Genomic DNA, 19,315 nt, shown 5'->3' with positions numbered 1-19,315 from the left:
TTTATGCTTCAATACGACAGTTTCATCACATACAAGTAAGTTGCTTTTTATTCAAATTTTTTAACTGTTTCAAAAAAATTAAAATCCCTTTCCCTCTCGAGCTTCATCGGGGAGGGATTACCCTCCATGGGTCTGATCAACACGAATGTCATGTATTTTCGCGTGCACTAAAAGACTGCGGGTAATCGCTGAATAAGGCAAAGGCAAGGAAAGGAGTGCGCAGGATTCACCTGTAAAAATTCATGGAGTTGTATTTCCAAATTACAACACAGGGGGAGCTCTTGTACCAATGACCTCTTGTTGCTGAACGTACAGGTATGCGTTTAAACACAGAAAGTAACAACAATAATAATAATAATAATAATAATAATAATAACACCATTATTTCATAATTACTATCATTTATAATTATAACAATAACCTATTTTATAATTAATATTGATGTGCTTATTGAGCACCCCTGAATAATAATAATAATAATAATAATAATAATAATAATAATAATAATGTTACTGTATATAAGTTTTCCTATCGCTAATGTGGTGGTACTCAACGTGTACAATATATTGTGAGAACATGCGCGCAAGTGTGCGCAGCTGAGAGAGAGAGAGAGAGAGAGAGAGAGAGAGAGAGCGAGAGAGAGAGAGAGAGAGAGAGAGAGAGAGCTATTTCCCTCGCAGTGCACTTTACTGTTAGTTGCAGGCTGTTGTCGCCGAAGTGGCGGATCGTTGGTCTAGGGAACTTAAACACACTGGATCCAAAAGTCCGTCTCTCTCGTGCACAGTTCGGAACTGCCATGGATGTTTCGTCTGTATTTGCATTTATAATTATTTTTCCATTCTGTCAACGTACGAGCAGCCTTTATATCGCCAGTAGTATAGGTATGTGGGACCTTTTTTAACATTTTGTGCTTCATTTTAAGTCTGAATGTAGTTAATGTATGTTATTTCCCCTCTGCATTGCAAGCAGTTCTGCCTCTATTTTCCATGTCTCAGTTATGCACATCTTGTACATCTGTCTCATGAATCTATTGCCAAGATTCAGCTAGAGAAAATATTGCATATTTTGCATATATAATCACCAGGGCAACTTGTCTTCTCCTTATTCTCCCATTAGCAAAATGATTGCAAATTCTAATACACGAACTATAGAGAAAAAAAGCACTTTATGTTTATTGTTATTACTGTTTTGATATTTGACGTTGACTTTGTGCGCATTAAAAACACATATACTGATGAACTGACAAGAAATGCTTATGGTCGAAGAATGTTCATTAGTGAATCCTAATAAAACTGAAAAGATGATGTTATTCGATTAAAACATAAACTGAAATTAATCTTGATCAAGGTTTATAATTACGAAAGGAGGTCCTAAGTGCAGTAAAGGAAAACATTTCGCTACCTTTAAATGTAACGTCAGGTTAATAATGTCAATTATTTTGCTAGGATTTTGATTGGTATTTTTAATAAAGCTGATTGAATCCCCTTGCAGACGGTAAAGTTGCTCATTGCAGCGCCGATGTAAAACGAGGAGACCGTATGTACGTACCAATTCAAAATGTTACTATAAGTGATGTGCCAGAACTATTTTCAAGATATAAATCGCTTTCGAAGAAAAACGATGCCAGCTTGCTTCATAATTCAAGTTTTAGCTTAAGGCGTTAAACGGCAAACTAGGTGATTCCGTTGTGTATTTAGCAGAGGATGGATTTTGTGCGTAAATTATCTTATAGTTGTTGGCTTATAACTCATCTGGGGGGGGGGTAATAGTCTACATGACAGCTTGAAGACACTCACCAGATGTACCTTACTCCTAATGTTTTTTTTGTTTGTTTGTTTTTTCTCCGTCCTCTGTTCCTTCTCCGGATTCAGGAGGTGAAATACACAGGCACAGCAGGCGTTACAGACACTTTGCTTGTAATTTCCTCTTTAAAAAAGTTTTGCTCTGTTGTCAAAAGAAGCTATCGAGTTTCTTTAATTGTTAAGATGTTACTGTAACAGTACCGAGCAATAATTACATTTGTTATTGGGGCTTAGTAAACGGTGTCAAAATAATTAAGGGAATGTAATAGTTCACAGCAATTATAATATTAAACTATAAAAATTGACAACTAAATCATAGTTGCCAACATATTACTTCGACAATTTTGAGCATTTGTGCGGCTGTATACACGCGTGCGAGTGCCTGTGTAATTCATCGCAGTCTTTAACTCGGTCCTTGTTTGTGTGCAGACTCTTTACAGCATGTCCTAAGGGAATACGGAGTGGTAAAGCCAGTAAGCACAGATGTAGAGGGCAGGTTCCTATCGCACGCTGTATCAGCCGAGCGGCTGAGCGGGCAGGTGCACAGGCGATGGAGGAGAGAGACGGAGGCAGCCAATGAGAAGGACGGGGATCGCCGCACGAGACCCTGGGAGGTTCTGTTTTACAACGTCACCGTCTTCGGCCGGGAGTTCCACCTGCGCCTGCGGCCCAACTCGCGGCTGGTGGCACCCGGAGCCAGGGTGGAGTGGCAGGAGGACGATGACGTGAAGCACACGGAACCCATAGTGGGAAACTGCCTCTACACTGGTGACGTCGCGGACGTGAAGGGCGCCTCAGTTGCTATCAGTAATTGCGATGGATTGGTGAGTTCCGTGTTCCAATGTTATGTGCAGGGTTGATGTTATATACAGTACGTTAAACTTAATCTGAATTTGTCTAAAGCGAGGACTTTATGAATTTGTGTTATTTGTGCAGCTCTTCAGTGCAATAACTGCCCTGTACATCTCTAGATTTTGATGGGAGCGTGTCTATGTGTGCGCATGTGAGAGAGTGTGTTCATGTGTGAGTGACAGTTTAGAGATTGCCGGTTAGTAAAGATAACAGTGTCCGGTCAGTCTTGAGCTGCTAGAGCTGAAGCAGCAGATGCCTTTTGGTCATCATAGATGATAGTCATTGTGAACAGTCCACAACATCTGTGCAAATGGCTAATAATCTCAGAGGCTCTCAATCATTGGACAGGACAGGGGTAGGTGGCCGTCTTAATGTTAGGGGAACTTTCCTCTGTTTTCTTTCACTTCAGTTGTCTAAAGTCACTTCAGTCATTTCTTTCCATTGATCTTTGATCTCAGCTCCCTGTTTGACGCAGTGCCACCTGCGATTAGTCTCTTTCCTTGGCAGCCTCGTCCCAGTTTTTTGACTTTGTGTGGCTGGTAAACTACACTGGAGGGAGAAGGGGCGGGGGGAGGGGGGCTGCTCGGGTAGGCAGCTGGATCTTACAGATTGAAATTGAAACTCAAAACTGAAATTGTGCTGTACTGGCAGGGCTTCACAACATAAAGTGTTGCCAAGGCAGGGTTACAGACATAGAGCAATCACTCTCTGTCTCCCCTCTCCCCCATCTCTTTCTCATTTTGTTGATCTGAGACGTCGACAGTGGTCAACAACGTTGGTTAAAGTAATTTTCTTAATAGGTCTATGAATTCTAGAATAAAAATTAGTCTGTAACATGGTCACGTCAAATCTTGTGTCTCAATTTGCCTCCCACTCTCTGTATATATCTTTATAGATTTTGAATGACAGGCTGTTCATATTTGCTGCATTTTACATGTTTATACCATATATTGACATGCACTCACTTTTAACTGGCGGAATATTACTGGTATCAGGTGGGTGTGGCCATGAGAACCTGATTGGTTTTTGGCTGAGCCCCCCCCCTCACCTATGTGAATCTTTACCTGCTGTAATACAAAAAATTTGGGGAGGGGGATTATGGATGGGTCAAGGTTGGAGACAGAAAAACGAGAGCTTCCCCTTTAATCAGATGGAGAAGAGCTGGAGAAAAGTTAGAGTGTATTCCCACACTACGCCCATTTATGTGTCTGTTTTTCATTTGGTTCATTTGTGAGCGATTAAAACCAACTGTAGTCAGATTGTTTGAGCAAGTGGCAGCTGATTCTTGGTTAATACATCACTATTAACCGTTAGTTTCTCCTTTGGGATTTACATCTAGGCCAACGGAATAAATAAAAGAGTAAAAAGTTGAAAGCAGCAGATTTTTGTTCTTTTTTTCCAGCAGCCAGCAACTTTTAAAGAGCATAGAGGGAACCACAAACATGAAATAGGACAGAAACATCTTTGTATCTTTCTCTCTTTCTGTCCCTCCTCTCATACAAGATAGCATACAATAGTGTTCACATAAATCTGTGGTGCGTGTGTTACTTAGAACATAAATATGCACATTTATGTCAGTGAATGACTGACATGATAGCTCAATAACTGTCAGAAATAATTTGTGTCTCTTATTCTGATTCGGTTTGTGCGTCTTGAGTTCACCCTGTTATTAACTTTCATGTTTTTGATTCTATGGGTTTATAAGCTTTGGGCAATTGAGTACTTAGTGCTTGTGATTGCCAGAGATAAACTTGGTAACTTAAGGGTAGCACTACTGTGCATGTGAGAGAGAGAGAGAGAGTGAGAAAGAGAGTGAGAGTTAGAGAAAGCATATAATATAATATAATATAATATAATATAATATAATATAATATAATATAATATAATATAATATAATATATTTTCTCCAGTATATTGGTCAGGTCAGCATTCAGCAGGGAAGGGCAGGCTATGCTGTGGTAATCTATTTTCAATACAGCAGCAGACCTGTACTTCAGAGCAGCGCTGCATGCATGAAAATGAAGCAACTGCGGGATTGTGTCTGGATATATTCTTCATTGTGGAAGTGTGAATTGGTTTGTCTGTCTCTGTAGGAAAGGGGTGTTTTAACAGGTTTTTTAGTTTTAACAAGTATGTAGTTTTGAGGTTGAATCGTATTACAATTCTCAAATCATATTCTCCCTAAAGCTCTTTTGCTTTAATCTTCTTTATTTTTTGTAGTGTTTTTTATAATATATTAAAATATATTTTCAATAACTGGTTGAAAATATGAAAATGATAAGTGGCACTATATATTTGCCTGTATGTTTTTTAATTGTCTCAATCATTGTTATTTTTCTTATTTTCCTGTAGTGCATGGTTGTGGTCGTGCATCTGCTCAATACCACAAGTACAATACAAATATAACTTTTCATTACATATTTTGAATTTGTAGCTTTAGAATATGCTGCTGCAAAAACACGAAGCATGCACCCAGACATGGATTACTGGTTGCTATGATCCGCAGCCATGGCCATGACAACGGTTACCTCAGCGATCCTTGTGTTCTTCAGTCCATGCCCTCATGTTTTGAGGCCCAGGGATTCTGAGGACCCAATTCCTGTCTTATGAACCCCCCACTAACCCCCACCCCCCCACCCCCCACCCCCCGCCTTCTCCTTCTCTTCTGGATTCCTGGATTCTCTCTTTTTTCTTTCATGGCCTTCTCCACCCCATCTCTTTCGCCCCCCCTCCCCGCCTGCACTCTTTCAAACTGATAAATGTCGGGGACTGCCCATCGTCCTGTCTGGCTGATCGTCCATCCTCGTTATCCTCTCGTTAGAGGCAGGGATTGCTGAAGGGGGTGGGAGAGGGGGTGAGGGCGTGGCTTCTCCTGTCTCCTCAAGCTGTCCGCTGGTGAGCCCAGCTGCAGTTCTCGGGTTATGGTGTTTTGGGTTTCAGAGAGACCAGACGTGGTTCTGAGGTTAGGGGTGCTTTGGATCACAGATCCAGCTGTGGTTGCCTGTTAAGCGAGCAGCATGGCATGATTAGTCACGCCTTTTATTTCATCAACCAGCAGAGGGCCGGTCCACACAGAACAGCCCTCTTTCGTTTCATCCTCCCATCCGCCCAGTCATCCCTCATTCACACATGTGCATACCCATCCGCCAACACACATCCATTCACTCCAAAACACACATGCATTCACACACACCCATACGCAAACCACCAACAATAAGGCACACACAGTACTGGGAACTGCTCTTTATATTGTTCTTTGCCACAGACCAAGCATGTTTATTTCATTGACCTCTCATTCTCACTGTAACAGCAAACAGTAGGAGCTGAGAAAACAATCATTTTGATGGATTACCCACTCCGATATAACTGCACAGTTTGAAATTCCAAAGTCTCCAATAACAGTAATTCCATTACCAGGCAGTATGGCTTCCAAAGCACTGGGAGATTCTTAGCACTGGGAGACTTAAAAAAAGAACAGTCTCATTCCATTACAATCAGTGGAATCCTCTGCTGAATACTGCGCCACCCCAACCTCCACCAACCCCCCCCCCCCACCCCCCCAACCGCCCACGTAACCCAAAAACATTTCCCCTTCTGCATGGCCAGTCACCCTGTTGTGACTCCTGTCCAGCCGGTTAATAACCCATCAGTTGGCCTCAAGGACCAAACTCTGGCCCTGCCTAAAAAAATGTTTTGTGCACCTCTTTGCTGTGGTATCGTAAATACAATGTGACATCTACATCCATCGTAATGGACTGTGGTGGGCACAACTTTGGCAGGCATGCAGAGATGTGTTGAGCTCGGATCTGGGAGGATGTGGGGATGGAAACTGGTTTTGTCTGCCTGTTGATATCTTCCTAGTGTCCCTCTTTTTACCCATGTTTACCCTCATTTCACTGTGTCTTTAGTTATTATGGACTGACTTTGAGTGTGCATATATATCTATATCAATATATACATATATACTATATATATATATGTGTGTGTGTGTGTGTGTGTGTGTGTACGTGTGTATATTTTTCTGTATGTGTGCGTCTGCCGGTATGGATGTGTAAGATCATGCATGCGTGTGTGCGTGTGTCTGTATGTGTGTGTATGTGCATGCGTGCGTGCATGTGCATGTGTCCGTGTCTGTACTGTATGTGTGTGTGTGTGTGTGCATGTGTGTGTCTGTACGTGTGTGTACCTTTCTGTATGTGTATGCACACGCATGCATGCATGTGCATGTGTATGTGTCTGTCTGTACTGTATGTGTATCTTTCAGTGTGTGTATGTACATGCATGCGTGTGTGTATGTGTCTGCGTGTGTACTGTGTGTGTGTGTGTGAGTGTGTGTGTGCATGCATGTGTCTGTATGTGTGTATCTTTCTACGTGTGTGTATGCACGTGTGCGTAGTTCGTGACTTAAAGTGTTTGTGAAATGGTTATTAGTGAGGTACACTGGAGGGTATGTTTCTGCTCCCCAGTTTTTGGTTTTTCTTGCCCCCTCAGACGAGCCAGTCAGACGAGCTTAACTCGGCTTGAGCCGACATGAAGACCTGCCAGTCTGTGGTCGTGCTGGTGATGCATCACGGCAATTTGGGCAGAGTCTGAGTGTGATTGACAGCTCCACCCGTTTTGATGGGCGTCTGCCCAAGGCCTCATCTCGTTTACGTGGAAACGGCGCTCTCGGCTTCGCGCCCGGGGCGGTGCTGAGCGTGCACGCCGCTCCGCTTCAACGCGAGGTTGAGGCGAAGGCCGACCTCATGCATGTCAATGAAGCCGACAAGCACCCCCACCCCCCCACCCCCCCCGGTCCCATTAAAGCACCGCTCCGGTCAAAATGTATGCAGTCGGAAGCCTAATATGTGCAGGTGCCTCCATAAATGTTTTAGGGGCTGGGTGATTGAAATCGCTGCTTCCTCGTTTTATTTATTTGCTTTGGAGGGCGACTTACACAGCATACGTTTTTACACTCTGCGTTTGCAGAGCCGGGCATTTTTGCTTTAGCAGTTCGGTTTGAATTCCTTGCTCAATGTACTGCCACAGCAGTGCCCCAAATGGCATTTGAACAATCAGAAAAAATCAGTGAATGAACAATTAGTTGGTAGAAATTTTTTCAAAAATGTTAATATTTTTTAAAAAGGCTTATTCCTTGGACTTATAGGACAAACCTACACTGAGCAGGCTTCACTTACCTGGATGAATAATAAATGTTGGTATGTCTAGCTGGACACATATGTTGGGTCAAATGGTGGCCGAGGCTTTTATGGCTTTACTGATTCTCTTTCCATGCATGTGAAGCATTCCATTTATTTCATGCATTTCCTCGACTAGCCTTGGTAGCATTTTCCTCCTGCGCACATTCAGAAAGGATGTATTAATATCCATCCATCCATCTGTCTGTCCATCCATCCATTATCTATACCCGTCCATCCGTCTGTCCATCCATCCATTATCTATACCCGCTTATCATTGGAAGCTATGAATTGTGGAACTCTTCATTGCTCCTTACCATTAAAAAATATTGATAGGGACAGATACATTTAAACATAGATTGTTGTCAAACAACATCCAATGCAATGTATCACAGCATTTATAGCATATGCTAATTTCCGATGCTTGTAAAATAACGACGTGTATGGTATTACAATTAAATACAACCATTAGAACAGTGTTAATTTGGACTGTGATGTGTCCACTTGTTGATGCGTAACTGAAAGTGATGAAGTCATGTGAGTCTCCTGAGTACTGTGGTCATCATGGTTTGTTTCAGAAGCCAGTTTTTATAACCCTAGGAAGGTGGTCTTAGTGTGCAGTCTCCCTGATTAACAGTCTCTGCTGTAAGAACTTGGGGGTGGGGGGGGGGGGTTGTTTAAGGGGGGTCTTTTGGATCCTGTGGAAATCTGACCCAGAGACTGCCTGGGGGCCAGAGGCCCTCCCTGACCCCAAACTGCATACAGCTTTGTGTGGGATAGCATGCTGCAGAAGCACCATGTATTTGCTTTTTTTTAAATTGTGTTATTTTTGTAGACTTTGTATTTAGAATTTGCCATTTTTATTAATGCTTCCCTGGTGCAGGCTACATCTCTTTACCCTGGATGAGTTATAGAGCGTGCTGTTTTATATGGTGCCCATTTTTTTGGATGTGGTACTGAAGCTGAGCAGGTCAGGCTCTGAAGCTGATGTCAGACCCAGACTGTAGACGCTGTTTAAAACTCTAACCCTCTAAGACCCTAACAGGGCTTAAATGAGCCTTTAAAGAGGGAATAAGTCATAACCTGTGAGAGTTGACTGAACACTGAGTAGGATGTGGTCTGTGTTTCTGTTTCCCATCATTATCGGTGTTGTGGTTGTGGGAGACTGCACACGGGGCTGAATCTGCATGCGCAGGCTGTGCAGCTGCATGCGAGCACAGCTGCAGGGACTGCGTCTGCAGCTGCGTTCGCCATCATGCGAAAACGCACGGGTGGCGGTGGTCCCGCGGGGCGGTTTTGGGAGAAAGGGGAGAGCCGGCCGTTCCAGGAGCTCCCGGAGCCGACGACGGTACCTTTGATGATGTCATTAACATTCCGCTTGTCCCACCGCACAAGAGGTACTGCAGGTCGAACAGAAAACAACAGAGAAAAAAAGCCCCTCCTAAACACAGCACTGGACAGTAGAAAGTGAAGGATTTATTACTTATTGATTCTGTGAAGGAGGGTGAGAGTGGAGGGAAAGTGCACCTGGAGGGGAGAAAAGCGAGCAAACAAGGACAGTCCTCCGCCACTTCCAAAAACAGCCCCTTGGGCCGTGCCTGTCACCCTCCTTGAGTGGCGCTCAAGTGGCCCGACAGTGATGGGGCCCACTCACAGAGGAGAGTCTATGACTTAAAATTGTTTTTTTTTAAATATTGAAACAAGCTTTAGAATTCTCTCATTAGCCTCCATTTTGAGGGCACAACAACAGTTGGAAAAAATTAAATTTTGTTTCATTACCGTACAGCATCGTACAACCATATTTTTTCAAAGTATTCAATTTTATTTAACAAACAGATAAAATAAAGTAAATGGAAGAGTGTGTCCCTTGATACATGACTTTTGGACACTATTAAATGTGACTATAGAGTTTTGTTCTGTGTACGTTCCAAAGTTCCACACAATAAAATCTCAGTCCATCAGCTGGATGATTCATCCAGCTTGGTCAATAACCAAGAATACACATATTTGTCTGATTCTAATTAAGCTGGTCATGCAGTCCACCCTTCTCTGATCCAATTGAAGCCCTCCTCTCTACCACTATAAACCAGATGGAAATCCCAGAGGTATGATCGCCCTTTTCTATTCTATTTTCCGCCCCATTAGTAATGTTGAGTCCCTTTGAGAGGGTAGACTAGCACACACGATCTTCTGGAGGGCTTGCTGGAGGACTGGTGTATCACTCCACTTCGCAGTCAACCAGGTGAGCTCAGAAAAGTAATTATTTTTCCAGCCTCCCAACAGGCTACATGTGCCCAAATCAGCCAGAGGGGGCGCTGTGTGATCCCGCTGGCGAGTGCCCCTTTTCGTATGGAATGACAGGCTCTCCAGCGCTGCTCGTTTGTTTACCCCTCGTTACTTAATCTCTCAAACCCACTGCGCGGGTGAACGGCTGGTGGGGAGGGGCTCACCCTGCGAACCTGTTTCTGGAACTTTCCTGGAAGACAGAGGGCCACAACCTGAGGGCATCCCATAGCGAGACACACATTCCAGCGGAGTGGGGATTTATAAGTGTGATTTATGACTGTAATTTATGTCCACGTTTGGTCCTCGGTCGTGCTGCACTGTAACGTGCATCGGTGCTTTTAAAAAACATGTTCCAGCATTGCTTAGATTGAGCCACAGGGAGAGGGAACGCAGAAATGTGTGTGTGTGTGTGTTTATGCTTACTGTGCATACAGGCATGCATATCTACTGAACATAGCCTAGCCAGTTGGGACACTAATTGCTGAGTGACCAAGCGGTGAAATGTATCCCTGATAAGGTGCCCAATTCATCTTCCACATCTTCTTATTGCTGTCCCAAAACACACATATTAATTCTCTCTCTCTCTCTTCAGTTTTAACATATCTTACTGCAGTCCCAAAGCTTCACTGATTTTGCCATTGTATGCCTCAAAGAGAGGAGAGCTGTCTCTCTCTCTTTCTCTCTCTCCCTCTCTCTCTTTTTCACTCTCTATTTACCTCTCTCTCTCATGCTCCCTTGATACAGAAATGAGGCCCAGCAGTGTAGGTATGTTACTGCGTGTTACTGTTTGGAAGTGACAGGTTGACACCCCTCCTCAAGATGTAAAACGAAGAGAGCAAGCCCTGTCGGAGAAAGGGAGGAAAAGAGCAGGGGATGTCTTAAGAGGGAAAGACAAGGTTACTGGTGCACGGAACAAATGCACACAAGCACAAGGCTTTTCCTTCAATCTTTTTATCTGTTGTTTCCTAAAAGACCTACTGTTTTATCCAGTCTCCTTTGCTTCTTCCTTTTTTGTTTCAGAGAAAAGAAAGAACAATTCACTCTAGCACCCCCTTGCACATTTGTACCAATCAAATGTTAATGAAGACCCTCTAATGGGGTTTGGTTAGATAAATAAATAAAAATCTTGTGTGCAGCACGTCAACTTGTGGGAGGGATCATTTACATCATTTACATCTTTAATGACTCCACCCACAGCTTGAGTGGCAAGTATAGCATTATGCTGATGCCATCTGGTCTGTGGTACTGGATGCCAAAAGCAAAATCAAATGGAATGCAGAATTAATTCCTAACCCAAGAGCATTAATAATCATCAAACAACTAGTAGCATTGCGTTTTTAAAAAGTGAAATCCATTATTATTTTTTTTTAAGTATTTATTTTAACTTGCAGCCTTCACAAGGAAATTGAATGTGCTGTTGCTTTAAAGTGTCTATGCTGTGTATGTGAGACTCAATATAGGAAACAAAAAAAAGAAAAATCCTTGAAGGGCAATGAGGGTCATTCATCTTCAAGGGGGGGAAGAAGAGGATAGAGGACAAAAAAGAGGAGTTTTGGATCTGAGCCAAGGACTGTTCTGTCCGTTTGGTCGTGGGGAAATGTCAACCCGCTGTCCCGTAAGGATGGGCCTGCTGGGACCTTCCAGATGGTTCCGCGAGCAGGAGCCCCAGACAGAAGTCCGGTTGGGCTGAGGTTGCCAGGTTGCGTCCCGGTCAGGCAGAGAGCGTTGGGGGGTCTAGAGCTGCATTTCGAGGTGTGGTGGACTGCTTTTGAGAGGCACAGTAGCGTTTTATTTTATTTTTTTTCATTTTTAGGGTATTTTGTCCCATAGTTGTTAATGTTTTTTTCACTGTTGGGACATTGTATTTATTCAGGTTTTATTCACAGTAGCATGTAAAAATGAAGTGCCTATGTGCCTTCACTAGGATAAATAAGAGCATGAACAACGTTAAAAAAAGAAACTCCTTGTCAGTAGCAGAGTAGCAAGAAGTCTTTGAACCAGCTGTCCTGCTAGCATTGTCAATAATCACAAAAATCATATTCAGTCAACCTGACAATGCATCTACTGTTAAATTACGAGCTAAGACTGCGCTACAAAAATAATGCTGTTAAACAGAGTTTGGGTACAGGGAGCCTAGATGCATTGGGTCTGTGTGAGGAAACAGTAGCCACAGTATATTTCAGTCCAGATCACCTGCTGCTGTGCCTGGTGTTGTTGCAGGGTTCTGGTGGTACTTGTATTTACGTTAATGTTGTTGTCTTTGGTGGTAGTGGCAATATTTTTGTGGTTTACATTTACCCTCATATGTTACACATACTGTACGCTATAAATATACGTGTTATGTTTCTGTTTGCATTTATTGGACACTTCAGAATAATATTCAAAAGAAAAATATTAAAGCAAAGAGCAGGTAGAATGCCAGTCTCAGATGTTATCCATGGCACAGCAAATAGCCCTAGTCATTACATAAAGCTACAACATAACGGTGGTGCCATGGTGGGTGCAAGGGAGAGCAGTGGGTGGCACGGTGGTGCAGTGAATAGCACTGTCGCCACATAGCAAGAAGGCCCCAGGGTCAATGCCCATGTTCTCCCCTAGACCCACAGTCCAAAGACATGCAGGTTAGGCCAACTGGAGAGTCTGAATTGCCTGTAGGTGTGAGTGAATAGTGTGTTTGCTCTGCAATAAATATTTCCTGGGTGGACTTGTCCAGGGTATATTCCTGCCTCTTGTCCAATGCATCTTGGGATAAGCCTAAGCGGGTTAGATAATGGATGGATTGATGGATGTTTCTGAGCATACAGTACTGTACATTATAATGTCAAAGGTTATAAAAGTAGGGGCATTCTACCCAGAATAAATGTTCAAATGTTTATGGTTTTTTGAGCCGAGGCACCATTTCAGCAGGTGAGATTTTGGACTGTGGCTTGTGGTTTGGTGTTGGTTGTGGTGCTGTTGTTGGTGATGGCATTGTTGTTGTTGGTACTATTATTACAGGTAACAGTGTTGCTAGGGTTGTGGTCGTGTTAGCCTTGTGGACTGTATGTCTGTCCGTATTAAGTAAATGGATTTTTGCTTTGTATTTGCTTTGTAAGGTATAATCCTGACACTATATTTGTTGTACTGCAAGGTATTTTTTTAATAAAGGAAACATCCACCTCCAGCCGCTCATCATCATAGAAACAGGAGATCAGGGTCAGACAAAAACAAACAAAAAACAATAAAAAAGCAATAAAAAAGAAATGGGTCTCAGAATGGACGTTACTTTGAAGTGGACTAAAAAGACTGACAAATGTTTTTTCCTTGCTTATCAAAACTACGACTCAGCAAAAGCCCAATCTCAGCTGTAGTGGATTTCTGAGTTCTAATGAGCATAACTCATCTTAATGAAGATTTAATGGGCAGATAGACATGAAAGTCACTGAACACAGCCAACAGAAACACTAATGGCTAGAATGAAAAAAAGTTGTGTCCATGTAAATGAAATGCCACTTTATTTTACATGCATCTTACTGCAGTCCCAAAGCTTCACAAAATTTGCCAATGTATGCCTCAGAGAGGAGAGCTGTCAATTCTCTCCAATTCTCTCTCTCTCTCTCTCTCTCTCTCTATCTATCTATCTGTCTATCTACGTATCTATCTATCTCTGACACAATTAAATATCAATATTGAATTGATTTTAAGCCCATGGGCAACTAAAGTTGCCGAAGTCTCTACCACTCTTTTTCCATCAGTGAATATTTTTTGGTTGACTATAGATGCTTATGTAGGAAATCTCTGGGAAAAATCTGGGCTTTAATGGGTTAAGAGCAGTTTCTTTACATTATCATTGCAATTAAGCTCTAGTAATGTATATATGTGTGTGCATGTGTGTGTGTGTGTGTGTGCGCGTGTGCATGTGTACATGCATTCATGTGTGCGTACGTGTGTGTGTGCTTATGTGCGTGTGTGTGAGTGTGTGTGCAGGCTGTTCACGTCCTGCCTTCTTTGAAAGATGCTTCACTGTGGTGGCTGTCCAGCGGTTAAATATTTATATGCATCTGTCAGCCCTGTTCTGTCGTTCTGGGAGTGTTTGACTTCTACCCTTCGGGATGAAGGGTAGAATTCCGACGCTTGAGCATAGAGAGAATAGTCTGCATGCAAAATACTTTAGGCAGAAGATTACGTAACGTTCCTTTAACATGTATTTTCTTTTTGCATTATTTTTTTAAACCCAATCAGCAGCTCTAACAATTAAGCCAAATGTGCTTATGGAACAATGGCATTGTTTGTGTCATCACCAATGGGGGGGGGGGGGGGGGGGGGCGGGGACACTTGCAGACTCTCCAGGTAAACCAATGTTAGCCTGGTTTTCACCAGCCTCTTAGCCACAGCAACCAAACTAGACTGACTAAAACTGTGGACCATCTTTCTTTGAATTTGTCTGTACATTGTGTAATTAATGAAGCGAATGATAGCATTACCCCTTTTTGGACTGAACTGATCACTTTTCTGTTTTTTAAATGAAGAACATGCCCCCATCATATTTTTGTTCTTATTTACTTACTTGGTTACTAGCCAACCAATAAATGATATTTGTCTGCTAAATAGCCAACGTGATAGCAATATGTCACGCTTCTTGGAGTGATGATTTATGTAAATGATGTTTGGTCTGGCATTCATAAATTAATGCAAGCCTTATATCTACACTAAATCAGCTGTTGCAATGTTCCATCTTATCTGTACAAGCGGCGTCTTGGGTTAATGCAGTTAGCAAAAAGTAAGAAGGCAGATTTAGTGAATGAGGTCAGAGAAATCATGACGGACAGGCTCGTTTTTATCAAATCAAAACAATCAGTTGACCAAAATGGTCAGGCTCTGTTTCTTTAAAAAAGAAATCTGAAAATCTATTAGCATGAATGGATCAGCAACATTTGTCATATGCATGTTGACTGTTCTTGGCACTTACAACCTTTTAAAATGGGAACCCTGTATCTGTACTGAAATGTGTCAGGTAAATACACATGCGATGCTTAAAAACCTCACAGACAAGCAGCCAAATATCCAGTTCAGCAGAATATATTGGAAAGGTATGTTTTGACCTGGTGTCATTAACCCTGGTGGGTTCTCTGCTTTTGGATGCCATTAGTTTGATTAAACCATTACCTCCCTCAGGGGTCAAAAGAAAAACAATTTTTTTTAGGAAGAGTAGTTATTCATTTTATTTGCAATTTAAAGTAATTTTCCTCTTCTTTAACATGGACTCTTGTGGGTACTTTTGTAATTATGCAATACGGCATCAAGCATGTAATATATGTGGTCTTTCACAAAGCACCGTTTCTTGAGTGCAGCATTTATTAATAATAAGTGTCTGCAAAGTCCAGGCATCCGTACAGGCGTGGCATTTATCCAAAGACAGCAATTATCTGATGCAATATTGTGCCTTAATCCTGTGTGGCTCAGAGGGCCAGCCAGCCTGAAGGACAGGGCATTTACCGCTGGCCCATAGAGCCAGACCAGGATGACAGGCTGGATGTAGCTGCATTTCCCAGACAGGCTGGCAAGGAAGCAGCATTCAGGCCGAAGAGCTGTGTAAAACAGACCCAAAATGGAGCCACATTCAAAATGTAACAGGCCATTCACGGGCATTCAGCCATATTTCCTGTCTGCGTTTTTGTAAAAAAAACACTTTCTGTTTTCAGTTATTCAGTTTTTTTTTTATTTTTGTGGGAGTGAGATGCGTCGGTGGACTATAGAGAAGGCGGCTTAAGAGAAGGTTATTGCAGATGACAGGCAATTAAAAACCCCTCCCCTGTGAGCGCGGTTGGCTCAGAAATATTGAGGAAAGAAACACTCTCCTGTGTGGAGAGCATCACAGATGCCACTGAAATGAACAGAGACTGGATATCATAGGTGGAGTGCCCCAGCTTTAATAACCAGGCTGTGGGGGTGATGAATAGCTCCACTGTGCCCTCCTCATTTTTCATTTTGCTTTATGAACTGGAATTGCTCTCCTCCTCTCCTTTCTCCCTGCTCTTGGTACTGATTCCGGCCCCTGTGTCCTCTTGGTGGAATGAATGAATGAATGAATGAATGAATGAATAAATTAATGAATGAATGAAGAATGACCGAGTGAATGAATGAATGGATGAATGACAGAGTAAATGAATGGACGAATGACCGAGTGAATTAATGAATTCATGCCCGAGTGAATGAATGAGTGAATGAATGAACGAATGAAACTCAATGTCAAAGCTCATGTCAAAACCTCACAATGCATAAATCTTGGGCAGGTCGACTTCCTCCCCCCGGAGAAGCAGATTTACTGTATGTTTAGCTTCGGATTGAGGTTTGGGTTTCACTCTGTGGTTGGGGTTTGAGGTTCCCAGTCATATTTTTTTTTCAGTGTTTATTGCCTCAAACCTCCGCTTTTGACTCAAGAGAGCGGAGACCAGCATGTGCTCTCCTTCGTAGCACATAATGTTAGCCACAGCTTCTAAAACACTGCAGTTTGCTTCCGAAGCACTGGAGGTCGCAGTGCAGACTGCACTGGTTTTGTACAGACCTGAGTTGTAGGAAGCCATTTAATGGGCAGGTTAACAGGTGGACTGGTGATCAGGCAATTGACTAGTGGAGATCTCTATTGTGCAATGAGATACTGTCATCCTGACTGACTGTAATCCTCCAATCAATGGGCGATGCTGCAACCAATCGCATGCTGTCCTGTGGAACTGCCAGTCACAGTTGTCACTTTCATGGTCTGAATTTGATCCCGAACCATCGGGACAAATAGTGCTCATCCATGTATGGCAATGTGGTGCCTCAGTTGGATAAGCTACCCAGCCGCCACGTTTGAAAGACGTTGGGAGCTATTTAAAATACCTCGCAAACCAAAGCTTTCCTGTGACAATGCCTTTTCTCATGGCCATGATTTGTTGCTCTTCCATGCCTTAATCACATGGATTTTGGTGCAAGTTTATGGGGTCGGTCCCATGAAAAGTTGGGCGATTTCAGACCCTGGTGTGGTACAAAATGCACCCATCAGTAGCCTCACTCAGAGAGGAGAAGGTTTTGGGGTAGAATCAGGATAAATGATTGCTTATAATGGAATGCAGTTGTATTTTCTTTTTTTTTGGACCTTGTGAAAGTCACCCATTCGCACTGAAAACGTGGAAAAGTCCTCTGTAAACGAGCCAATGAAAGGCAGAGATATTTTGGCAGAAATTGTGAAAACAGGTTAAGCAGCTTTTGTTTGGGTTGAAGAGGAAGCGTTTTACTGGAAGCATATCTGGTCCCTCGTGACGCATTCTCTGTTGCTGCTGGAGTTCAACAGATGGAAAAAGCAAACATGAAAAAGTCGCTTTTTTCCAGGAAAACTTCTTGCAGGACTGCATACATAATAATGTTAACTTACTTCCCCTCTATTCTTCTGTCCTTCCTGTCATTGCCTTAGAAAAAATTAAATGAATCAGTTCATCATGCACAAGGTTCTCTGGTGTTGCGTTACCTGATTGACTGGTCTCCTCTATCAAAGGATTAAGGAGAGAGAAGCTTGAGTCCTTCCTGTTACAGTCATGGCCATGCAAAGTCAGTCTATTTTAGGTGATTCAAATTCAAACTTCCAAAGCTTAGAGAAGGAAAAAAAGCATTTTTACTCTCTGCAGATGACAAAGCAAACACGTGTTACTCGGTCAGGTGTAGTCTCTCCGATGGAGAGCTCACACACTTTGGCCTGGTTTTCAGCACCAAGAAGAGCTGAAGGTAACACAGAGTCGCTGAAACCCAAGGCCTCTTTTTGCAGAGGCTAATTTTTGGAGCTCTTATCTCAGAAATATGTTTCCTGTGTTTCGTTCCAGAAGAAATGATAGACTGCAGTTGTCGGAAAACTCGTCCCGAAAGAGAGACTCTGCTCTGGTCTTGGCACATGCAGCACCCCTGACCTTAGATCACTGGATTTGGAAAGGCTCTCAGAAGGGGTCTAATGGAAGGACAACCTGTTGTACCCCTCTGGTCCAAACAGTTAAAACACACCTCACAGTTATCCTTCTATGTGTTTTTTCTGTCTGTATTACTTGTGTTAAACTAATTGAGTGTCCTTATTCACTTTGGTTTATGAGTGACTCTGCATATGAATGTGTGCAACATTTATGCCCATCCACAGACATGTTTGTAGGCCGCTTCACATAAAGCACCTCATGCCATTTATGTGTGATATGATATCGATTTATACATGGGGTTTCCAAACATATTCTTCTCAAAATCCCCTAAAATGATCACCTTGTAACCGAGAACCCTCACTGTAAAAAAGGTTGATAATATCAGGTCTGAACTGCATAAATTGAGAAGAATTCACATAAAATATTGTACTTGATGTGGTTTCTGAAAAATGTCATCCTCAGGTCAAATGTGTCTTTAATTAGACTAACTGGTCTTGATCAAAATTGTCTGTGACTTCCCTGGCTCACTATTAAATTTTTTGAAGAAATCTATATTAATACAAATTTGTTTTTTAATGACCCATAAAAGGTTGGACAGCAATAAACCATTGGTTGGTTATATTTTATGAATCATGATCTTGGATGGGGGGGGGGGGGGACAGTGATGCCAGCTAATTCATCATTGACCAATCACATAATTCTGGATTATGTTACAGATTGCAGGAAAACAGCCTCTCAAACTGTAGCCTTCCTTTCCAGTTGATCACTTGTACCTTAGGGTCAATACTAGGTTCTGCTTGGCCATGCACAACCCGGATTAAAGGATATCCCAGAAAGTATATGGGAAGCGAGGCAAATTTGACAAATAAAAAGCCCGTTAACACATAACGACATTTCATTTTCGTAGTGAGTTCAGCTGTGGGTGTGTGACAGTGTGTCTGATCACAGTCAGCCTGCCCCGTCTCGCTCCAAACCCGAGGGAAGCCAAGGGGGACGTGCGCTGCTGAGGTGGTTTTAAAAAATGCTGCATTTTCCCTTTCCCAATGAATTTCATATCTCCACCGACACCGCTGTAATGTCAAAACATTTCAGCCTGCGTACAAAGTCTGTAGACCTTACTCCCGCTAATCAAATACTCCACTCTAGTCATTTTCGTGTCTGATCCCTCTTTTTTGAAAAGCTACATTTTAGATTTTTAAAAAGCCAGGATGAATCTTCAGAAATTCAAATGTTTTAAAAGTTACCTTTCCTTTTCACTTCCCTTTGGTCTGTGACTCGCTCT

General features: G+C 42.5%; 1 protein-coding gene across 2 annotated transcripts in view; it reads left to right on the top strand.

Moving 5' to 3' along the window:
• Positions 1-701: 701 nt before the first annotated feature.
• LOC118235729 (A disintegrin and metalloproteinase with thrombospondin motifs 2-like) overlaps positions 702-19,315 on the top strand; it is a 66,651-nt gene continuing 48,037 nt past the window's right edge. For both annotated transcript variants that reach the window (XM_035433441.1, XM_035433443.1), the window contains exons 1-2: positions 702-881; positions 2,232-2,626. In XM_035433441.1, the coding sequence (XP_035289332.1) occupies positions 797-881; positions 2,232-2,626 (480 nt within the window). In that variant the 5' untranslated portion in view covers positions 702-796. The remainder of the gene's footprint in view (positions 882-2,231; positions 2,627-19,315) is intronic.

Source organism: Anguilla anguilla, chromosome 9, assembly GCF_013347855.1.
Source record: "Anguilla anguilla isolate fAngAng1 chromosome 9, fAngAng1.pri, whole genome shotgun sequence".
Lineage (NCBI taxonomy): Eukaryota > Metazoa > Chordata > Actinopteri > Anguilliformes > Anguillidae > Anguilla > Anguilla anguilla.
The sequence above is the reverse complement of the archived record's forward strand: the minus strand, read 5'-3'. Positions and strand labels throughout refer to the sequence as shown.